The following is a 22,035-nucleotide window of genomic DNA, read 5'->3' on the forward strand; positions in this document are numbered from 1 at the left end:
TGAACATCAACAAAAGCAAAACAAGGATAATGGAATGTAGTCTAATTAAGTCGGGTGATGCTGAGGGAATTAGATTAGGAAATGAGGCACTTAAAGTAGTAAAGGAGTTTTGCTATTTGGGGAGCAAAATAACTGATGATGGTAGAAGTAGAGAGGATATAAAATGTAGGCTGGCAATGGCAAGGAAAGCGTTTCTGAAGAAGAGAAATTTGTTAACATCCAGTATTGATTTAAGTGTCAGGAAGTCATTTCTGAAAGTATTTGTATGGAGTGTAGCCATGTATGGAAGTGAAACATGGACGATAAATAGTTTGGACAAGAAGAGAATAGAAGCTTTCGAAATGTGGTGCTACAGAAGAATGCTGAAGATTAGATGGGTAGATCACATAACTAATGAGGAAGTATTGAATAGGATTGGGGAGAAGAGAAGTTTGTGGCACAACTTGACCAGAAGAAGGGATCGGTTGGTAGGACATGTTCTGAGGCATCAAGGGATCACCAATTTAGTATTGGAGGGCAGCGTGGAGGGTAAAAATCGTAGGGGGAGACCAAGAGATGAATACACTAAGCAGATTCAGAAGGATGTAGGTTGCAGTAGGTACTGGGAGATGAAAAAGCTTGCACAGGATAGAGTAGCATGGAGAGCTGCATCAAACCAGTCTCAGGACTGAAGACCACAACAACAACAACAACAAGGGTAAATACACATTTTACTGCTAAAAAATAGTCACACACTCTCTTTCTGTAATGGTTTGATTTGCATTGAGTTTAATGTTGGGACATTTAGTGTTTTTATGTTGAACTTCATTGATATTGGTGGTCTGAATCCAGAATAGTCAGTTATGTTCATATTTTTTAAAAATAAGCCTATATTATAGTGAGATGTCTGGAAGTACAGAAAGCGAACCACAACCTAAAAGGAAACAAGCAGTAAACAAGGCAACTTACAAACTTAAAAGTATTCCTAATGCAAGGGTAAAAGGAGAAAGTTATTTTTCTTACTCTGGCAGGAAAGTAACTCAATTAACTAAGCTCAACATTCTTACTTGGAAGAGCAAATTCTTAAACATGGCTGTGAAACAGCAACTTTGTAACTCAGAACAGATTGAAAAATCAGCCAACCAGTTTCAAGTAGAGGTTTATTATCTCTTAACAGTAATAAACTGTATTTGCAGCTGGTTGGCTGATTTTTCAAGGTACCTGTAAGAGCAATTCAAAATGTTATTTAAACTTCGACAGGAATGTTATGAATAAAATGTGGAGATTTTTCATTCTTTTAAAAATTCTCAAAATACTTAAATTAAGACTTTGGTTGAGGTTACTTAAGTTGCGCGTAGAAGGGGAAAACAATGTCCAGACCAAGAGTTAGGCAAAGACAGAGATGGGCCTAATGAAGGCACTTTTAAAAGAAATTATTCTTACACTTGTAATTTAAAGGGTGGCAAAGTACTGAAACATGTTTCACAGTATGTATTTATGTGAATCCATTGTATTTCATATGACATATTAGAGAGATTTTGCCAGTTGTTACTTCAAAATACTACCCCTAAAGACATGAGGGGCCACAGAAGGAGTAACAATGCGGTTCCTGGCAGCATTTTGTAATAAAATTGGTTATGCTGAGATAAATGTGCTAACCAATCTTAGATCATATGAAACGAATGATTCCCAAGTTGAAGACTCAAAATGCACAAATCCGCCACCATTTAGCTATCTGAAAATGTATAAACATCAACATATATACACACTTACTGTAATTACAATGATGATGATGGACTTCTTCAAAAGATAAGCAATAATAAACAACTATTTGTACTCTATTTTTGAAATATACGTTTCAAAGATGATTTTTCACATAGGTCAATATATGACAGTATTTTCTTTGCTATATGTTGTTAGAGGTACAACTTTGTCTTTGGACTGTTTGTAGTACGAGTTTGAAATGTGAGGATGGAGTACAAGTTATGTGTGTTGTGTTAGCTTGGAGTTTGATGGTTTTTTATTTTGAAGTGAAATGACTGTAAATATATCTATTCAACAACAGAAAATGCACCAGTGTTCATATTATTTAAAAAAAGTAACTTGAAAATCATAAAGAAGAAAATGAGAAACAGTACACAGAATTTGATCATTCAGTAGGAGAATTATTTGATCGTATCCACAAAAATACAGCTCAATTGAATGATATAAATGAAAAAATTGAGAGGTTAGATGATGGAGTAGAGTCTGTTGCGTTCAAAATGAAAGAAACTGAACTTACATTTAACACTGAAGTGAAAAATGTTAAAGATGAAATCACTAAATAAAGATAGGGGGAAAAAAACTGCTTTTGAAAAAATGCAAGAGGAAATAAGTAACGTTGACAAAAATGTAAATAGCTGAAGTTTGACTTTGGAAACTAATGCTGATACTAAACTGGCACTTGCTGAAAGCAGTTTTTTGAACAGGTGAAGATAGTAGACAACAAATTCACAGAAAATGTATCAATAAGTAACAACAAAACTAGCACTCTAGAAAGTAGTGTTTCTGTTCTGTGCAAAAAAGCTGGAGAATTGTCCAATGATGTAGTTAATAGAAATCTTGATAACAATGTTGGTACCACATTTTGCAACATTCCAGTGAAAACTTGTCAGGTGAAGGTAGTTTACACCCTGTAGATTTTGTGCAGTATTACAGAGATAATTTTGTGTCTTATATGACTCACATTATGAAAATCAAGTTTGTTAAGAAGTTTCTAGAAGGTGAAACATTAAGTTGGGCTACTCAGTATACTAATGATGATACAACCTATGCAGATTTTGAGGAAGGATTTTTAGACAGATTTTGGTCAGAGACTTCAGCTAGACTAAAAAGTGAATTTCTCAATGGACCAAATTACAGGGACGAGTGCAAGTCAGCTCATTTGAGCAAATCTTTCAATAAATTCACTTAGATCAGTGCCTTAAAAAGGAGGTTACCAGCTGAGCTACAGTGGGACCTAATCTAAAGACCAGACAACAGGGTAGACAAGTTTTTGAAATATGTAGATAAATTAGACAGAGCTTTAGAAAAAACAGAGAAATACAACCACAGTAGGCACAAACATTTTGAAAGAGGTAGTAAGCAAAATTGGCACAGCAATAACCCAATAGGGGGAATTTAGTAACAACAATGGTAACAGTTGCCGTCAGCAGGAACATAATAGCAATAACAACAATTTTCACCCTGGAGAGCAACATGGTAATAGTTGCAGCAGCAGCAGCAGCAGCAGCAAAAACCACAGTTGATGAAGCCCTTACTGGCCGAAAGCTTTATTTGTGACAGTCTTCTTGTTGTGCGTGTCTGTGACTCAGCATCTCCATTATATGGTGAGTATCACCTTTCCTTTTCATGATATTATTGTTACATTCCATCCTGGATTTTCCACTGCTTGATTTTCTACAGGTTGTAAATAAGTCTTGGGTTGTATTTTATTAGTTCTTTCATGAAAAGTAATTAGTTTTTTACAGTGTTATTTGTCAACATTGAGAGTAATTTTTTAGCTAACTAATCATTTGAAAAGCTGAAGCTTTAAGTATAAATCTCAGTCAATTCTTGAGCATTTATTCAGTTCTTAATATAACTTTGTTTGTGGCATATAATAAATTAATACTTGTGTCATTTCCACATTATTTTTTGTCATGATATTTGTGTGAAAAGACTCTGGAATCTGAAAAAGACCATTACAGCATTTCTTTTTGCTGTTGGAAAATTTTTGTCACCCAATGAAACTTTTATATTTCTATGCACTGCCATGGCCCCTCGGGTGTTCCATCACTCCAGCCTTTATGTAATGAGTGGCTGGCAGCAACCCAAGTTTAATTTATCCACAGTATTTTTTCGAATCACACACCCATGACACTGCACACAAAAAAAATCAACACTGCCATGCAACTTCATCTGTCCTTTCTAATCTGCACCGCCATGCAACCACATCTGCTCTTCCCACAAATATTTTGCATCCATGAAACACTCAACAGTTGAAGCCTATGTCTTTCAGCTTCCTTTATAGAGATCTTCTTTCTGAAGTGACACTAGTAATTTAGATAGAGTGTGATGTTTCCTTCTCTTATAATAGCTATGTATATGATGAACAGCATCTTTCTCAAAATTGTCCAAAGCTGTCACTTCTTTTTCAGCCACTTCTTTCCTGCTGTGTAGCACACTTTTCTTCCTCCATATCACTTCAAGTGTTGGGTTGGCACTACTTGTTGCACTAGACATCGTTTAAAAGGAAACAGAAGCAAATAAACACTAAAAACATAATGAACTATGAACTGAACACACACACACAGCTTTTATTTATTCAGTTTAGAGGGTGAGTGCTTGATGTGTCAAGGGTGGCGAGCACCATCCAGGAGTAAGTGAAACTAAAGTAGTAAGTTACTAAAAGAGAAGGAAATTTATGACTTCCAATCGATAGACTGAACTAAAGGAATAAATTACTCCAGGAGTAAATTTTTCATTTACTTCTGGAGTAAATTTTTCATTTACTTCCGATTAAAATTTATCTACTCCATTACTGGTGGAGAGCACCATTAAAGAGTATGCTACTATGTTAGTAACTTAACGAAGAAATAAGGCCAAAATTTACTCCTAGGTTGTAGTAAGGGTAAAGTAAGAGAGTAATGTGGGATCTTTGAGTTCTGTGTTTTATGCGTCGAATTCTATGGAGATGGAGGAAGAGGTGAACATCTCAAGAATGAGGGTTGTATTGGAGAGAAGAGACCCATTTGTGATGTATAGCGACAGTGATTTCGGAGCCATTACTGCAGCATAATTCTGACAGGAACCATGCTTTGTGTATAGACTGAAACTTCTTTGTGAACTGCAAATCTTTCGCATACGTACTTATCAAATAATAGCAGGGGATCTCACTAATATCCATCGTACAGCTGCTGGAAAAGCTTTTAACAGTGTGATGAACAGTGTAATTGCCTTAAAGCCACTGTATGTGTCCATGCCACAGAGCCAAGAAAATATACCAAAGAATTCTATCAAACTGATGGATTCCCAAATGTCATATGGGCCATAGATTGTGCACATATACCCATACTTTGTCCTTCTGGAGCACAAGCAGAAATAACAAGAATTTATTTTCTATCAATGCACAAATCATCTGCGATGCCAATATGAACATTCTGAATGTGGTAAGCCATTGGCCAGGTTCCATGCATGATGCACGCATTTGGGACAATAGTGGAGTTGCTGCAGAATTGGAAAATGGACAATATGATGGGTTGCTTTTTGGAGATAGTGGTTATCCTCTCTCCAAACATCTTATGATGCCTGTGTTCTGAGTCCACATAGGAGCCAAATGGTGCTACAGTATGATGTTTGGTTTGTGGGGCACTCAACTGCGCGGTTATCAGCGCCCATACAAAGTCCCAACCTTTGCTCAGCCCAATCTCGCCACTTTCGTGAATGATGATGAAATGATGAGGACAACACAAATACCCAGTCATCTCGAGGCAAGCGCTACAATAACGCCCATATTGCTACCAGATGTGTAATACAGCAAGCGGTCAGTGTTTTAAAGAAATGTTTCCAAATTCTCACTAAAACAATGTGATTTATACCAAACAAGTGTGGGAACATTGTTGTGGCTGCTGCAGTTCTACACAACTTTGGAATAGAAGTTAGAGATGGGTTCCATCCTGATGCTGTGGAGGTGAATGACACCGAACAATGGGCATTTCAGCCAGAAACAGATGCTGCAGGCCCAGCTGTCAGGAGCTGCAGGCCCAGCTGTCAGGAGGTCTATCATACTTAATTACTTCAATAAAAGTTGTACCTAAATTGCTAGTAAAATTATAAGTTAGTGCATAGACTTTTCCTTCATAAATAAATAAATACGCCACCAGACTGTCACTAATGGAGTGAAAAGTGACTCATTTTATTTATGTGTAATTTTGTAATTATGTTCTTTCTTTTTTTTTCATAAGGGATTAACATTCTCATTTTATTTTGTAATTGAGTATACAAAGTCATACAATGTTTCAATTATTTCTATAAAAAAAAGACTTTTTATAATATCGCAAATTCACATAAATATTAGAAGATGGTATTAACAAAAATTACTACCGATGCTGAAATCATAAAACACAAATATTATGCCATACAAGAAACAAGAACATGTTAACCATTTGAAAAAAATATCAAGGAAATAAAAGATGTTTTATACATATGAATATTTTCTTATTCATTCCAAAAAACCCAAATTTCTCGAGCACACTGAATGAAGAACTGGAACCTGAAGATTTCTCCATTACATTCCTGAACTTACTCATAATTTCCACTTTAAGGCTGAGCTCTTCTTCCAGGATTTCTCTTTGTCTTTCTATTAATAACATTTATATCTAAAAACAAAGATGATGTGACTTACCAAACGAAAGCGCTGGCAGGTCGATAGACACACAAACAAACACAAACATACACACAAAATTCAAGCTTTCGCAACAAACTGTTGCCTCATCAGGAAAGAGGGAAGGAGAGGGAAAGACGAAAGGATGTGGGTTTTAAGGGAGAGGGTAAGGAGTCATTCCAATTCCGGGAGCGGAAAGACTTACCTTAGGGGGGAGAAAAGGACGGGTATACACTCGCGCACACACACACATATCCATCCACACATATACAGACACAAGCAGACATCTTTAAAGACAAAGAGTTTGGGCAGAGACGTCAGTCGAGGCGGAAGTGCAGAGGCAAAGATGTTGTTGAATGACAGGTGAGGTATGAGTGGCGGCAACTTGAAATTAGCGGAGATTGAGGCCTGGTGCGTAACGGGAAGAGAGGATATATTGAAGAGCAAGTTCCCATCTCTGGAGTTCGGATAGGTTGGTGTTGGTGGGAAGTATCCAGATAACCCGGACAGTGTAACACTGTGCCAAGATGTGCTGGCCGTGCACCGAGGCATTTTTAGCCACAGGGTGATCCTCATTACCAACAAACACTGTCTGCCTGTGTCCATTCATGCGAATGGACAGTTTGTTGCTGGTCATTCCCACATAGAATGCATCACAGTGTAGGCAGGTCAGTTGGTAAATCACGTGGGTGCTTTCACACGTGGCTCTGCCTTTGATCGTGTACACCTTCCGGGTTACAGGACTGGAGTAGGTGGTGGTGGCAGGGTGCATGAGACAGGTTTTACACCGGGGGCGGTTACAAGGATAGGAGCCAGAGGGTAGGGAAGGTGGTTTGGGGATTTCATAGGGATGAACTAACAGGTTACGAAGGTTAGGTGGACGGTGGAAAGACACTCTTGGTGGAGTGGGGAGGATTTCATGAAGGATGGATCTCAATTCCATGTGGAATGTTTCCCTCTATTATATTATTAATAACATTTTTATGTTGTATCCCTCTCGTATTAAATGCATTGAAGTTCATCTGCTTTTTTCAACAACTCTCGGTTCTTAACTACAATCACATGTTCTCTCCCACTTTTGCTGGGTGCATCTTCTGATAAGCTCCCACCAGAGAATGCAGGCCGAGATTCATGACTATGGGATAAAGTTCCACTTTCAGCAGTTTCATTGCTACTTTCAGAGCAATTATTGAAGTTGCTTGAAAGTATCGCATTATCTTCAGATGTGTCACTGTCATTAAGGATTCAGGGTACTTATAAATGGTGGAAAAATCGAAACTTTTTTTTATGGCTTCTGATTACATTGATATATACATTATAGGGTTTAAAATGAAAAATGACCTATATATACCAAATTTTAAAGTTACCGTCATGTATGCTGCCACGCCCCCTTTATTTCTGTTACAGAAACCAATATTATTTCGAAAAGAACTGTGAACTCTCTGTTTCCAGCGATTATACGTGTGATACATTGTATATGTTGGTAACAGTGCAGGTTTCTAGTGTCAGTAAATGATTATCTTTGCTAGTATTTACAACTGACAGGAATGGGGGAAAGAAATACAGTAGAAGAAGAATGGGTAGCTTTGAGAGATGAAGTAGTGAACGCAGCAGAGGATCAAGTAGGTAAAAAGAACAGGGCTAATAGAAATCCTTGGGTGACAGAAAAAATATTGAATTTAATTGATGAAAGGAGAAAATACAAAAATGCAGCAAGTGAAGCAGGCAAAAAGGAATACTAACATCTCAAAAATGAGATCAACAGAAAGTGCAAAATGGCTAAGCAGGGATGGCTAGAGGACAAATGTAAAGAAGTAGAGGCTTATCTCACTATGGGTAAGATAGATACTGCCTACAGGCAAATTAAAGAGACCATTGAAGAAAAGAGAGCCACTTGCGTGAATATCAAGAGCTCAGATAGAAAGCCAGTTCTAAGCAAAGAAGGGGAAGTAGAAAGGTGGAAGTAGTATATAGAGGATCCATACAAGGGCGATGTACTTGAGGACAATATTATGGAAATGAAAGAGGATGTACATGAAGATGAAATGAGAGATACGATACTGCGTGAAGAGTTTAACAGAGCACTGAAAGACCTAAGTCGAAACAAGGCCCTGGGAGTAGATAACATTCCATTAGAACTACTGAAAGCTTTGGGTGGGCCAGTCCTGACAAAACTCTACCATCTGTTGAACAAGATGTATGAAACAGGCAAAATACCCTCAGACTTCAAGAAGAATATAATAATTCCAATCCCAAAGAAAGCAGGTGTTGACAGATGTGAAAATTACCAAACTATCAGTTTAATAAGTCACAGCTGCAAAATACTAACGCCAATTCTTTACAGATGAATGGAAAAACTAGTAGAAGCCGACCTCGGGGAAGATCAGTTTGGATTCTGTAGAAATATTGGAACGCGTGAGGCAATACTGGCCCTACGACTTATCTTAGAAGAAAGATTAAGAGAAGACAAACCTACGTTTCTAGCTTTTGTAGACTAAGAGAAAGCTTTTGACAATGTTGATTGGAATACTCTCTTTCAAATTCTGAAGGTGGCAGGGGTAAAACACAGGGAGCGAAAGGCTATTTACAATTTGCACAGAAACCAGATGGCAGTTATAAGAGTCGACAGGTATGAAAGGGAAGCAGTGGTTGGGAAGGGAGTGAGACAGGGTTGTAGCCTATCCCCAATGTTATTCAATCTGTATATTGAGCAAGCAATAAATGAAACAAAAGAAAAGTTCGGAGTACGTATTAAAATCCATGGAGAAGAAATAAAAACTTTGAGGTTCGCCGATGACATTGTAATTCTGTCAGAGACAGCAAAGGACTTCGAAGAGCAGTTGAACGGAATGGACAGTGTTTTGAATAGAGGGTATAAGATGAACATCAACAAAAGCAAAACGAGGATAATGGAATGTAGTCAAATTAAATCGGGCGATGCTGAGGGAATTAGATTAGGAAATGAGACACTTAAAGTAGTAAAGGAGTTTTGCTATTTGGAGAGCAAAATAACTGATGATGGTCGAAGTAGAGAGGATATAAAATGTAGACTGGCAATGGCAAGGAAAGCGTTTCTGAAGAAGAGAAATTTGTTAACATCGAGTATAGATTTAAATGTCAGGAAGTCGTTTCTGAAAGTATTTGTATGGAGTGTAGCCATGTATGGAAATGAAACGTGGACGATAAATAGTTTAGACAAGAAGAGAATAGAAGCTTTCGAAATGTGGTGTTACAGAAGAATGCTGAAGATTAGATGGGTATATCACATAACTAATGAGAAGGTATTGAATAGAATTGGGGAGAAGAGGAGCTTGTGGCACAACTTGACTAGAAGAAGGGATCAGTTGGTAGGACATGTCCTGAGATAGCATGGGATCACCAATTTAGTATTGGAGGGCAGCGGGGAGGATAAAAATCGTAGAGGGAGTCTAAGAGATGAATACACTAAGCAGATTCAGAATGATGTAGGCTGTAGTAGGTACTGGGAGATGAAGAAGCTTGCACAGGATAGAGTAGCATGGAGAGCTGCATCAAACTAGTCTCAGGACTGAAGACCACAACAACAACAACAGTATTTACTTTTGTTTCACTGAAGCAGTCAGTTCGCGTGTTACTGAATGTTTGTTGCCCAAGTGCTAAATAGATTTGTGGAAGTACACATCTGTTAGTGTGCAATAAATACAAACTATGCCACGCATCAAGAAATTCAATAAAAGGAAATTCCGTGGTAACCAGTTCACAAACAAAGCAAGCCACACTGTTGAAAGTAACCTATGTATCAGTTCTTCAGGGAAGAATTCCCACAAGGCACACCTCCTGGCGATTCAAATTTTTGTGTTAACAATGACACTGTTTGTAGTGGATTTGTTGTTGTTGATGTGGGCATCTTATCTTATTTGATAAAGGAATCGGCAAAATGTAAACAATGTGATGGTGTAGGCTGTCTGGAAATAACTGAACAATAAAGCAGCAGGAAAGGTTTAGTGTCAAATTTCTGTGTAGATCCTGCAATAAATCTACCTTGTAAATGACTTTGAACATTGTGCATAATTAACATGATGCGAATCTGAAGTTAGTGTATGCAATGCGTGCAATAGGACAAGGAAAAAAGGCTGCTCAAAGTTTTGTGGTTTGATGGACCTTCCTCCTCCTCCTCCTCCACGTACATAAAAATACTTTCAGGTACCTCGAGAGTTGTGTCTAAAGCATCTATGAAACATGCAGTAGAAGAAACTGTAAATATTTGTGGAACCACTTGATGGGACATGGCAACATCGAGGACATCGTTCATTGAATGGTGTTGTAAGTGTTACCTCTCTGGAGAATGGAAAAGATGTTGATGTTGAGTGCTACCACACCTGCCATGGTAACACTGAAGGATATACTGAACATCAGTGATCTAAGAATTATGATGGTTACAGTGGAGGTATGGAGTGTGATGGAGCTCTAAAAATATTTCCGAGGTCAGTGCCCATTTATAACGTTAGATATACGAAGTACCATTTATAACGATATGAATATAATAGAGGGAAACATCTCACATGGGAAAAATATATTTAAAAACAAAGATGATGTAACTTACCAAACGAAAGTGCTGGCATGTTGATAGACACACAAACAAACACAAACATACACACAAAATTCAAGCTTCATCAGGAAAGAGGGAAGGAGAGGGAAAGACGAAAGGATGTGGGTTTTAAGGGAGAGGGTAAGGAGTCATTCCAATCCCGGGAGCAGAAAGACTAACCTTAGAGGGAAAAAAAGGACAGGTACGCGCGCGCGCACGCACACGTGCAGATGGATGTGTGTGTGTGTGTGTGTGTGTGTGTGTGTGTGTGTGTGGGCGCGCGCATGCGAGCGAGAGTGTATACCTGTCCTTTTTTTCCCCTAAGGCAAGTCTTTCTGCTCCCGGGATTGGAATGACTCCTTAACCTCTCCCTTAAAACCCACATCCTTTTGTCTTTCCCTCTCCTTCCCTCTTTCCTGATGAAGCAACTGTTGGTTACGAAAGCTTGAATTTTGTGTGTATGTTTGTGTTTGTTTGTGTGTCTGTCAACATGCCAGCACTTTCGTTTGGTAAGTTACATCATCTTTGTTTTTAAATAAGGTACCATTTATAACGTTAGATATACAAAGTACCTAGGCGATGGGGACTTAAAGCTTTCAATAAAATTAATGAGTTCAATGTTACTTTCATAAGTTGTCCGCAGATGACCATCCTATTCACAGACTTTGCCCTAAGGCCCCTTACACACGTGCGATTTCCCACAGCGCTGCTGAGCAGTGCGGTGGCAGCGCTCAGCATTCCATAATGCAAATTGATGGGACATTTACACACATGGCACTTTGTATGCCAGTGGAAGGGGCAATCGCGCGAGCATCTGTGCATGAGCGGCTGTCCGCTGCTGGCAGCGGCGTTTTCATGCCTGTTACCTTTCACACATGGCATTTCATTAGCGAATCAATCATTCTCACAGCACCATGAGTTTTGATACTGAGGTAGAAATGCGTCCTGCTATTTGGGACTCAAGATGTAGTGTATACAGCAACTGGATTGTGAAACGCAGAGCAGGGGAAGAATTGTGTGACCTGTTTATTCCAGGGTTTGCAAATTAAACAACAGATCCCAAAAACCAAAAAGTACGTATTTAGAATTATAAGTACAATATGTTACATTATTATGTACAAATATTAGAAGTCCCCAGATCAAATTTTCTTCAATTGCCAACTCATTGCACCTTCTTCACCTGCGAAGAATTCAGCAAATTTCTCTCTCATAACAGGGGCTGATTTGTTCCTTGTTCTTGGCATTAGGGCTTCCTCGACTCAATGTAGTCCAACAACGTTCAGTGTGTCTTCGAATGTAAACTCATCTCTACGCCGAACGAAATTATGTAATATGCAGCATGCTTTTATTATATCTGAGGCCAAATCAATTGAAACATTGAGTGGACGATGTAAGATTCTCCATTTGTTGCTGAGTATTCCAAATGTACTCTCTATGAAACGTATCACTCGTGGTAAATGATAATTATATATCTTTTTGATGATTGGCTAATTACTTCCACCACAGGGTCTTTGCATATATTCTGTCAAACCAAATGTTTTATCATCAACGAATGTAAATGGCAGTGGCCCTCCTCCAGCACATATTGGTGTTGGTCTAGGAATTTTCAGTTTGTTGTCTCTTTACCTTATTGAATAGCGTACTGTTTTTAAAGATTTGTGAATCTGAACTTTTGCCATAAGACCTGATATCTATGTAAACAAAAATATAATTTGCATCACAAACTGCTAATAACACAATTGAGAAAAAGTGTTTGTAGTTAAACTGAGCCAATACGCTGGGGCTTAATCAAATGCATGTGTCTACCATCATGGTGTATAGGTGGACAAGGAAAAAAAATTTCCGGATTTTTCCCAGATTTCCCGGTTAAAGATACACTTTCTCCCGGGTGAAAATACACTTTTTCCATGTTATGTGACAGTACACTTTCCGTCGGAAATGGTTATGGTTTTATACAGTGGTGTAGAATTTCCCAGCACTTTCGAAAACAAAACTCACGCGAAAAAACACATTTTGGAAAGATCTTTGATATGCAGTAACATGTACGCAGCATATTTTCAATTATTTAAATTCGAATTCCACTAAACATCGCATGTTACTTTCCGAAGCATCGAAATCAAGATTGTGATGCTCCTTTGTAAGCCAGTCATAGCTCATCTCACGTGATCTTGCCAGCCGATGACAAGTTGATATTCAGAGCGTAGGACACGTGATGCAGTCAGCCAATAGCTACATCACTGTCAAGTTGTGCGAACACACAAATAGGAAAAGTTACGGTTCAAATTAATATACATAGTGTTGCTACAAGAAAAGCAAAGCTGTCGTATATAATATTTGTCTTGAAGATTAATAAGGTGCAAGAGAAGCTAAGCTTTCACATATAATGTTGATCTTTTTTGCGCGTTACATACACAAATGTGCTAGTAAAATTTTTAATAATGACACAAATGTCTGATCTTCTGGGCTCAAAATTTTTCTAACTGGCTCGTCATCAAAGAGTTGATTTTTAAATGAGAGTCAAACGCTCTGATTTAAGAACTGCATCATATATTCTCGCAAATAGTTCATCTTGTGTAAAAGGAAATTTACTTTGAAAGCAACGCTTTTCAAACCACCATTCGCAATATTTTCCCGCGACCTCTTAGAAACAGGTTTGTTCCAGCAGTTGTCAGAGCGCCAGATAGGCGTCACCGGGCTTGCGCAGCTACGATGACGTGGGAAGCCCGTATGTTCGTACGTGTAAAAAATTAAAAGATCTTATATTATGTCATAAAAGAAATAACACATCAGAGGATACTCCAAAAGAATCGGAATTTTGTAAACCAAACTAAAATGCATGATCTGGCTTAAAGTGCACATTCGTATGTCCAGATTCCCAATGAAGTAGGCCTCGACAATGAAGTAGGCTTTTCAGTGGGCTTTTCGGGATGTAAATTTTCTCATGTTTGGTTCTTTATTATGGCATAATGCCATACATACTAGAAACTGAAAAAATGCACTTGAAATGCTGCGAACAGTTGAAACTAGCCAATAGTGTCAAATTAAACACTTTGTTTCAAATAAATTGCCTGCCTCAGTGGAAAAGATTAATAAAAGGCAAATTTCTGTAGCAAACAGACAAAAAAGTTCATTGCCCTGCAAGGTGATTAATGCTAATAACACATTTTAGCCTTCCAACATTATGTGAATGTATTTTAACTCACTTGACAGTTACTGGCTACAGAAATCCGTTCTGTTTATATTTGACGCGAGAGCAGTAAACGGAGAGGAAACAGCAAAATTACTAAACATAAACAAGAGTCAGGTGGGGACGACCCACCTCTCCACTACAACTCAGATTGCTCTGTGCAGATTTACGATATTTCTGAACCGGGGCAGTACTAGATAGTGCCCCTACCCCCTCTCGCGAACGTTTGAGATAGGACTTTTCAAAAATATGTTCATTTTGTAGCACACATCTTTCCGAAGAGTCTGATACATAAAACATGCATGTTCGATGGCATGTAAGACATGTTATATTGTCTTAGACGTGCCAAAGTGCAGCGCCATGCCCCTTCACACAGTATTATTCCAGTGCACGTCAATGAATTTCGTTCTGTGGAATTCAAACGTTTATATTTTGTAATGGATGCCATCAAACTATATTCAGGAAAAAAAAAACCTTGCAATAAATTCTAGATGGCATGATTTGTAATCGGGAGAACAATAACTCTTCACAAAATTTGCACTCTTTATTGCCTATTAGCTAATCACTTGCTGTTTTGTGGGACATAAAATTAAATATAGGATACATAAAAACAGTAAAGGCAAGAAACACCCAAGACAGTATACATTTCTTCAATCCTTAGGTCCTAGCTAATTTTTCTCTCTATCTTGCTACATTTTCTCTCTATCTTGCTACAACTGTACATGGTGTGCATTCCTTTCTGCGAAAGAATCTATTACCTCATCAAAGTTCGTTAAATGTTTAGCTACATGAAAACTCGAAATGTCATTATCTAATACTGAAAAGCTGTTAATATAAATAGTGCCCATGACTGTTGTGGTTTCTCAATCTGATTACATTTATTTTGTCACTGTCTGCTAGATAAAATGAAATAGTCCTTTCTAATATTGCAGCCATTGTAACGTACATCAAATTATCAAGACTGTTTTGGCACAAATGGTCATTTTTTATAACACGACAAAATATAATTCAGGATGTACCAATATCAAATGCTCCCCCCCCCCCCCTTCCACCCCCTAGATCCAGGCCTTTTGCGCATGGGTGCATCTGGCAGCTTGGGTGCACTAGTAAAATTTATCCGGGTAGTATCTGGCTGTTCGCTGCTACTGCTTGTACAGCTAACAGCCACACTTCTGTATCCAGAAGCGGGCGAAGGTACTACTCATATGCAACTCAACAGTGCATGCGCAAGAGCGCGTTCGCAAGTGCTTAAACGAATCTAAGGTAAACAGTTGTGCATCATGCTCATCAGAAACAATTTATTGTTACGAAGCACTGCATAATCTTTCTAAAGCCTTTGACACATTTTGCTGTAACTAAAAACTAAAACAACGAAAAAGTCCCAGAAGTCTAAAAATTCCCGGGTTTTTCCCAGATCTCCCAGTTTTCCCAGGTGGTATACACCCTGACCATCTATTGCCCCTATACAGTTTGGAAAATCTGCATTTGTCTTGAAACCTTCTGCAATATTCAACCAGTCCTCTTCAGTAAGCATCGGAAATGTAGACTCTTTCAGAACATTCCAAATATTTTGACAAGTGTCCTTTACTATGCTTGAGATTGTAGAACCTCCACATTTGTATGTGTAATGTAGATCTCTGAATGCATTTCCTGATGCAAGATACCTGATATCAGAAAAGAAATCTTTTTATTCAGCAACACAGTTGCAAAAGAGGTGGAAAAAAGTAAGAGATTCGTACACTCGAGAGATGCAAAAACAGAAAAAAGCGAAAGGTGGTTTAGTGGCAGATGCCAGAAAGCAGTACATTTTCTTCAAGCAACTTTCATTTAGCGCCTGTATGTGAAACTAAACCTCCTGTTGAGAAAGAGACAGACAATACGACAAATGAAGAGTCAAGCACTTATCAGGAACCATCTCCTAATGTCTCAGGCTTTAGCGTTCCCAAAAAAAAGAGACTTTCGGAAGAGCAGAAATTGTTTGGATTCTTGCACAAAGTGTTCAAAAGAAATCAACATTGATGGAGGAAGATCCTGATAGATTATTTCTCTTGTCTTTGCTACCTCATTTCAGAGCCATACCTGAAGAAAACCAATTTAATGTGAAATTCGAACTTATGAGTGTGTTGCAAAAATACATTGCAAATGATTCCGCTCATGGAAAATCACAGGGAAATGTAAATGGAACGCACTTTGTGGGAAATGGCTCATCTGCATCTGTGGCCACTTATGAGGAACAACTGGCTCATTCAGCACAAAGGGTGTCATTGAAATCACCATCTCAATTTTCTGATACATCAGTGTAGGAAGATTTGTTTTAGGATGTCTACACATATTGTTATTTTCTTATGTAACACAAATTGTTAAATTAAAACCATTTTAAATCAACTACTTGTACTTCCTTATTGTGATGGCCAACCTTTCCTCTGCAGAAATACTGCTTCTCATGCAAGTGTTCTGGTGTGAAATACATGTTTTCAGCAAATGTAGTAGTTCCTCAAAGGTCAGTGCTGACATCCTGAATTAGTTGAAAAACTTTGCACTGTCTTCACATAACTCACTACATACAGTATAGAAGCGTCCGTATATTGTACGAATTGTGCACATTTGGTGTTGCCAGTATTTACATTTACGATGTTCGCGTCTGAATTTTCTTTTGATCAACAAAGCCAGAGCCAATACTTCTTCACCAAGTCCATATTATCGACTGCTAAGCAGAGCAAAAACAAAAAAAACAAAAACACGGGCACAGAAGCACGCTGCTCAGCAGCGCTACTGAAAATCGCCCATGTGTAAGAGGCCTAAAGCAGCAGATTCTTGGTGTGGTTACCAAAAAGCAAAAGAAAGTGGTCCAAATATACCATCATAAGCAATCTATTCCTGAACCTGTTATGAATGAAATGAAACCAATTTTTAGAGACCTGAGGGACCCTGTTTTGCTTAATAAATGTCTTCATGGAGGGGGGGGGTTTACTCAGAATACAAATGAAAGTTGCAACTGCTGAATATGGAAAAGAGTACCCAAGAATGTTTTTGTAGGACAAAATACATTGGTGTACTAGATGCAGTGATATGTTTCAATGATGGAGTGATAAGAAGGTTGGAAGTCCTGAGAAACTGAGGCATACAATGTGGCTCTAATATGGAAAATTAATTGCTTGCGTGTGACAAACAACGGGTGCATGAAGTTGAAAGAGTCACTCTTCAAGTTACCAAAGAAGCAAGAAGTGCTAAAAGGAGTGACAAGAGGAAGCTTGAAGATGAAGAAATGCTGCAGGATGAAGACTATGATTCAAGAAAGTTCTGAGGCACAGTTTAATTGGACTCATCTTCATTCGCAATTTCCTGCAAGTTTTATTTTCAGAATTCTAGTACAAATATTTCCTAACGTTTATAAAGCATTGTTCTAATTTTTTTCTGTAACTTGCAATAGTCCATACTTATGTTGTAGACCTAAGCTTTATTGCAGAATCAACTAAATTATAGAAAAAATAAGATTTTTATTAGGAAAAAAATTATAAAAATTAAAATGTAAGAGGTGATATTTTTTATCCTGGTAATATACATAATAGGTGGAATTAAATAGATCTAGTACCTCAGCCATCATGTCATGCATGTCTCCTAAAAATATGGTCTCCTTCATATGTATAACATTGGATTAAACGGTACCTCAATTTGAGGAAGCATTTTGGAAAAAAAAAAAATGCAGCAATTTCTTTGTAATTTTTTTAATAACCCTAAGCAAAAATCTGTAAAACATATACATTATAAACAGTGCCTGAAAGAAATAAGTGTTGATTTTACATAATACTGAGCCAGAAAAGTACCCTGCATCCTTAACTCCAGCTATCGCCTCGAAAACTTGTGGGATCATATCAACAACCATTTGGCTTACATTATTGATCTCTGTCTCAACTACTCCACCGCCAGTTTGAAATTGTTCTCGTATACTTCTAGCTTTCATTTCCCTTGCTTTCGCTTTCATTTCCTTCCAAATTGCTTTAGGCTGCTCTTGTGATCTTTGTGTAAGAGCTTCTGCGTTGTATTCAATGTGTATTTTTTCCCAAGCATCCTTTTTCCTATTTAGTTTGTTGGAATCGTGCTTTTTAGCTTAAATAGTAGTTATGTGCTTTTTCATTATTTCAGGAAACCGCTCTTTTTCATTTTCTGGTATGTTTTTGAACATTTCTTGGCTACCTCCATGTTGCTGCTAGCTCGTATCTCAAACTGGCGCTTAAATCAATACATGTCACCAACCAACAATGGACATTGGTAGCTGTAGATGACAGGGTTAACAATAGATTTGTCCATTAATACACATTTCTTTTTCGTAATACACAGATCTTATCATCAATTAGTACAACAGCATTTAGATTTTCCAATTTTAATAATTCAATTTAATAATCCTTTCTAATTTCTAAAATTATAGTGACGAACATAAATTACGCAAAAGGTAATGAAATAATGTCTGCTGACAATCAATATTTTCCGAGAGGAAATGTAATGCACATGCCAGCAGTGTGCAGAAATGGCTTACTACTTTAGTAAAAAGACGTTACTACTTTAGTTACAACAAAAAAAGTAAATAGAAATTGAGGTCTAAAAGAGTATATTACTACAGAAGTAATTTACTGAAGTAGCCCAGCCTAAAAAAGTAAGTGTTACTACAAGAGTAATTTGTATCAGTTTGTTGCTTGCCAACCTAAGACTAAGAATCTTATTCTTTGCAAGATTCTAGACTAGTTATATAGGATTAAAGTCTAGATGCTGCATTGATAGTAGGAGGGGAACTACTTTCTTACAAAATTTTGTTTATGCAAAAACACGAGACGGTCCATAATTAACAGTGAAAGTTCAGCATTCCTTGTCTCTACACATTTTCAGTTTTTTTCTGTTGATTTCTATATGGCTATCTGAAGTTTTCCTGTTACAGTCAGAGAAGAAGTGAATATGATCTGAAATTGCATCCATTCACAACAATGAAATGTTGATTTCCACTGTTTTAAGGAAATATTATTTGTACACTCACTTTGCCAACAAGTCACAGTGTATCAGCTCTGAATCCATGGTTTGTTTCAATAAACCTTTGGCCTTTTTAATTCTGAAGCTTCATTTTTTCACAAAAAATCTAATGAAACACACTTTTTACATGTTCTCTCAGACATGCATAAAGATTTCTTCATCCCAGCATCTTTTAAAATTAAATACCATAGATCAAATAGTGTTTCTCAGAGTTTCTTTGCTGGCCTCCAAATCCAATTCTGTGTGACAAAAACTACTGTTTTTGCAAGGATGATTATTACTTTGCAATACTCATATTGCCACAGAAATTGATAAATTATTTAGTGTACACTTTGCTTCTTCTTTGGGGGCAGATACCTGAAGCATGCTTCACTCATGCATTATGTCCCTCCTTTCATAATTTGCATACCACTGACTTAATTAACTTTTGCTTAACACCCTTCCTTTGGCCTCTCTGTTGACATTATCACACTTTTAACCTTCCTTCTCATTGTCAGCAAAATTTATGACAAACAGCTAGTTGGTCTGGCTGCCCATGAATGTATTTTCTGTGGTTGCTCTCTGTGATTACAGAGTAGGAACAATGAATGCTACTTTGAATTGGAACATGGCTGTACCTAACCATGCAACTAAGTTAGTTCCCACTACGGCTGGGTATACAGTTTACCTTCGCAAGTAAAACATTTGTGGTCACTACTTTCAAAATATAATCCATCTGAGATTTGTATGTTTATATTAGTTCCTCACTCTGTTTCAAAACATTTCAGTGTCTTGTTTACAATGAAGCTTTGCAGGAGCTCAACCATCTGCCTTGTGGCAGAGCACAAGGATACGATGCACTTATGAAGTAAACTGTGCATCTAATGTCACAGGTCTTTTTTTTTTTTTTTTTTGTTGACAGAATGTATCATGGCACCGACTCATGTCAAGGTAAAAAACAGTTAAACACGAATATGCCATAACAAATAATTTGTTAGTAATGTGAATAGTCTCACTTCCTCAGTGTTGAGGTATACAAATGTGCACTACTTTACCATGCTACTGGTATCGTTAGCGCCTACATATAATATTTCAGGAAGAGTTTCATTAAAAGACTTAAAACGTATGACTTACGACAGCTTGTAAGCAAAATATAACCACATACTATTTCTTAAACATTTCTTACTAAACAAGGTTACAAGTGCACAACTTACATAAACAATTCGCTGCAATGCTTGTCTTACGTCATTCCTCTTCAGCTGGTCAATCTTCTTCCAACTGTTTTTTCATATGATCTGATAAAATCACAACTGAATGGATTGAATTATGGAGTCCAGATTCCTTCGATTTACGAAAAGGATCAAAGGCAGTAAGAGACTGACTGAAAAACAAGATTCAGCACAAAGATCATTTCAGTAACAGCACAGTCCTCTGGAAGGAATTCGCAGATAACTGAAAAAAAATATTGTAATTTCTCTTATCATGCTTTCAGAATTAACAGTTCTCCAACATATCATCCTCTGCTTCCCAACAAAGGAACTGTTAGTTTCATTCAAAAACTAGATAGTGTGTTCTTTTTTACTTTTATATACGTCTACCAGCATTACTATACAATTTGCCATCTGAAGTAAATACTGGCCAGAAATTGTGTGTCAAAATTAGGGAGAGTGTGCCATGGATATGATATGCGAATGGGGGTGGCAATCTTTAAACAGACATTTTTGTGTGTAGCAGGATCTTCTCAATGAAATTTCAGTCACCAACTTTCTCCTCAGAGTGTGAAAATATTTTGTTGGAGCCTATCTGCTTGGTGAGGAATTATCGTCTACGCTTGCACAGAAAAATTTAGAGTGCGTTTTTTCCTGTGTGCTATTCGAGAGTGGAACGGTAGAAAAATACATTGAAGGTGGTTTTGGCAAACCCTCTGCCACGCACTTAATTGTGAAATGCACAGTAATCACATAGATGTAGATAATTTTTAAGTTTTTTTGACTGAATTTTCTTTTGATATAATTGTATACATTATGGCACACAGAGTGCACATAATACATGCACTACATGTTTCAGAGTAGAGTTGCTACAATTTACAAAAAAAAAATTCTAACTATCATGTTTGTATAGGTAAAAGGCTTGCAGCTTTCCCAGGGTGTACATGCAGACAAGAAAAAAGTTCCCAGATTCTTCCTGGATTTCTCAGTTAAAAATACACTCTCTCACAGGTGCATTTTTTTCCATTTAAAGTAACAATATGCTTTCCCTCGAAACTGTAAAACTTTATCAGTCCTTTGAAAAGTGAAGATTTTACTCCGGCACAGAAATTCCTGGCAGTTTAGGAAACAAAACCGTGCAAGAAACAACATGTTTTGTAAAGATCTTTGATTCATGGCAACATTTACAGTGCTTATTTTCGTATTATGAGAAAGTACAGGGTGTCCCACTCAAACCTCCCTGGTTTCAAAGACCCAGAAAACCGCAGTAAATATGACAATGAAAAATGCACCACATTGTAGAGCATCTCAGAGAATTTATTTATTTATCATCAATGCACGTCTACATGTGAACCATTTGTAGCACGAAGAATATCGAGCCTATATTCAATTTCTTGCCAAGTTCTTTGTAACATTTCCTCTGTTATTGTTGCAATTGCATTAGTGATACAATGTCAAAACGTAGGAATATTGTCCACTTTGGTTGCATACACGCGATCCTTGAGGAATCCCCATACGAAGAAATCAAGCAGCGTAATGTCGGGTGAACGTGGTGGCCATGCAATGGGCCTTCCACGTCCGATCCAATGACTGGGAAATTTCCTATCCAGAAACTTGCGAACAACCATTGACAAATGCAGAGGAGCTCCATCTTGTTGAAAAATAATGTTGGGTTGCAAATCTTGTATCTGAG

The 22,035-nt window shown here is 37.6% G+C and overlaps 1 protein-coding gene across 1 annotated transcript in view; it reads right to left on the bottom strand.

The window, feature by feature from the left end:
- LOC124799028 (damage-control phosphatase ARMT1-like) overlaps window positions 1-22,035 on the bottom strand; it is a 67,587-nt gene that overhangs the window by 25,686 nt on the left and 19,866 nt on the right. The window contains exon 4 of the mRNA XM_047262564.1: window positions 15,578-15,800. Coding sequence (XP_047118520.1) covers window positions 15,578-15,800 — 223 coding nt within the window. The remainder of the gene's footprint in view (window positions 1-15,577; window positions 15,801-22,035) is intronic.

Source organism: Schistocerca piceifrons, chromosome 5 (genome assembly GCF_021461385.2).
Source record: "Schistocerca piceifrons isolate TAMUIC-IGC-003096 chromosome 5, iqSchPice1.1, whole genome shotgun sequence".
Classification (NCBI taxonomy): Eukaryota; Metazoa; Arthropoda; class Insecta; order Orthoptera; family Acrididae; genus Schistocerca; species Schistocerca piceifrons.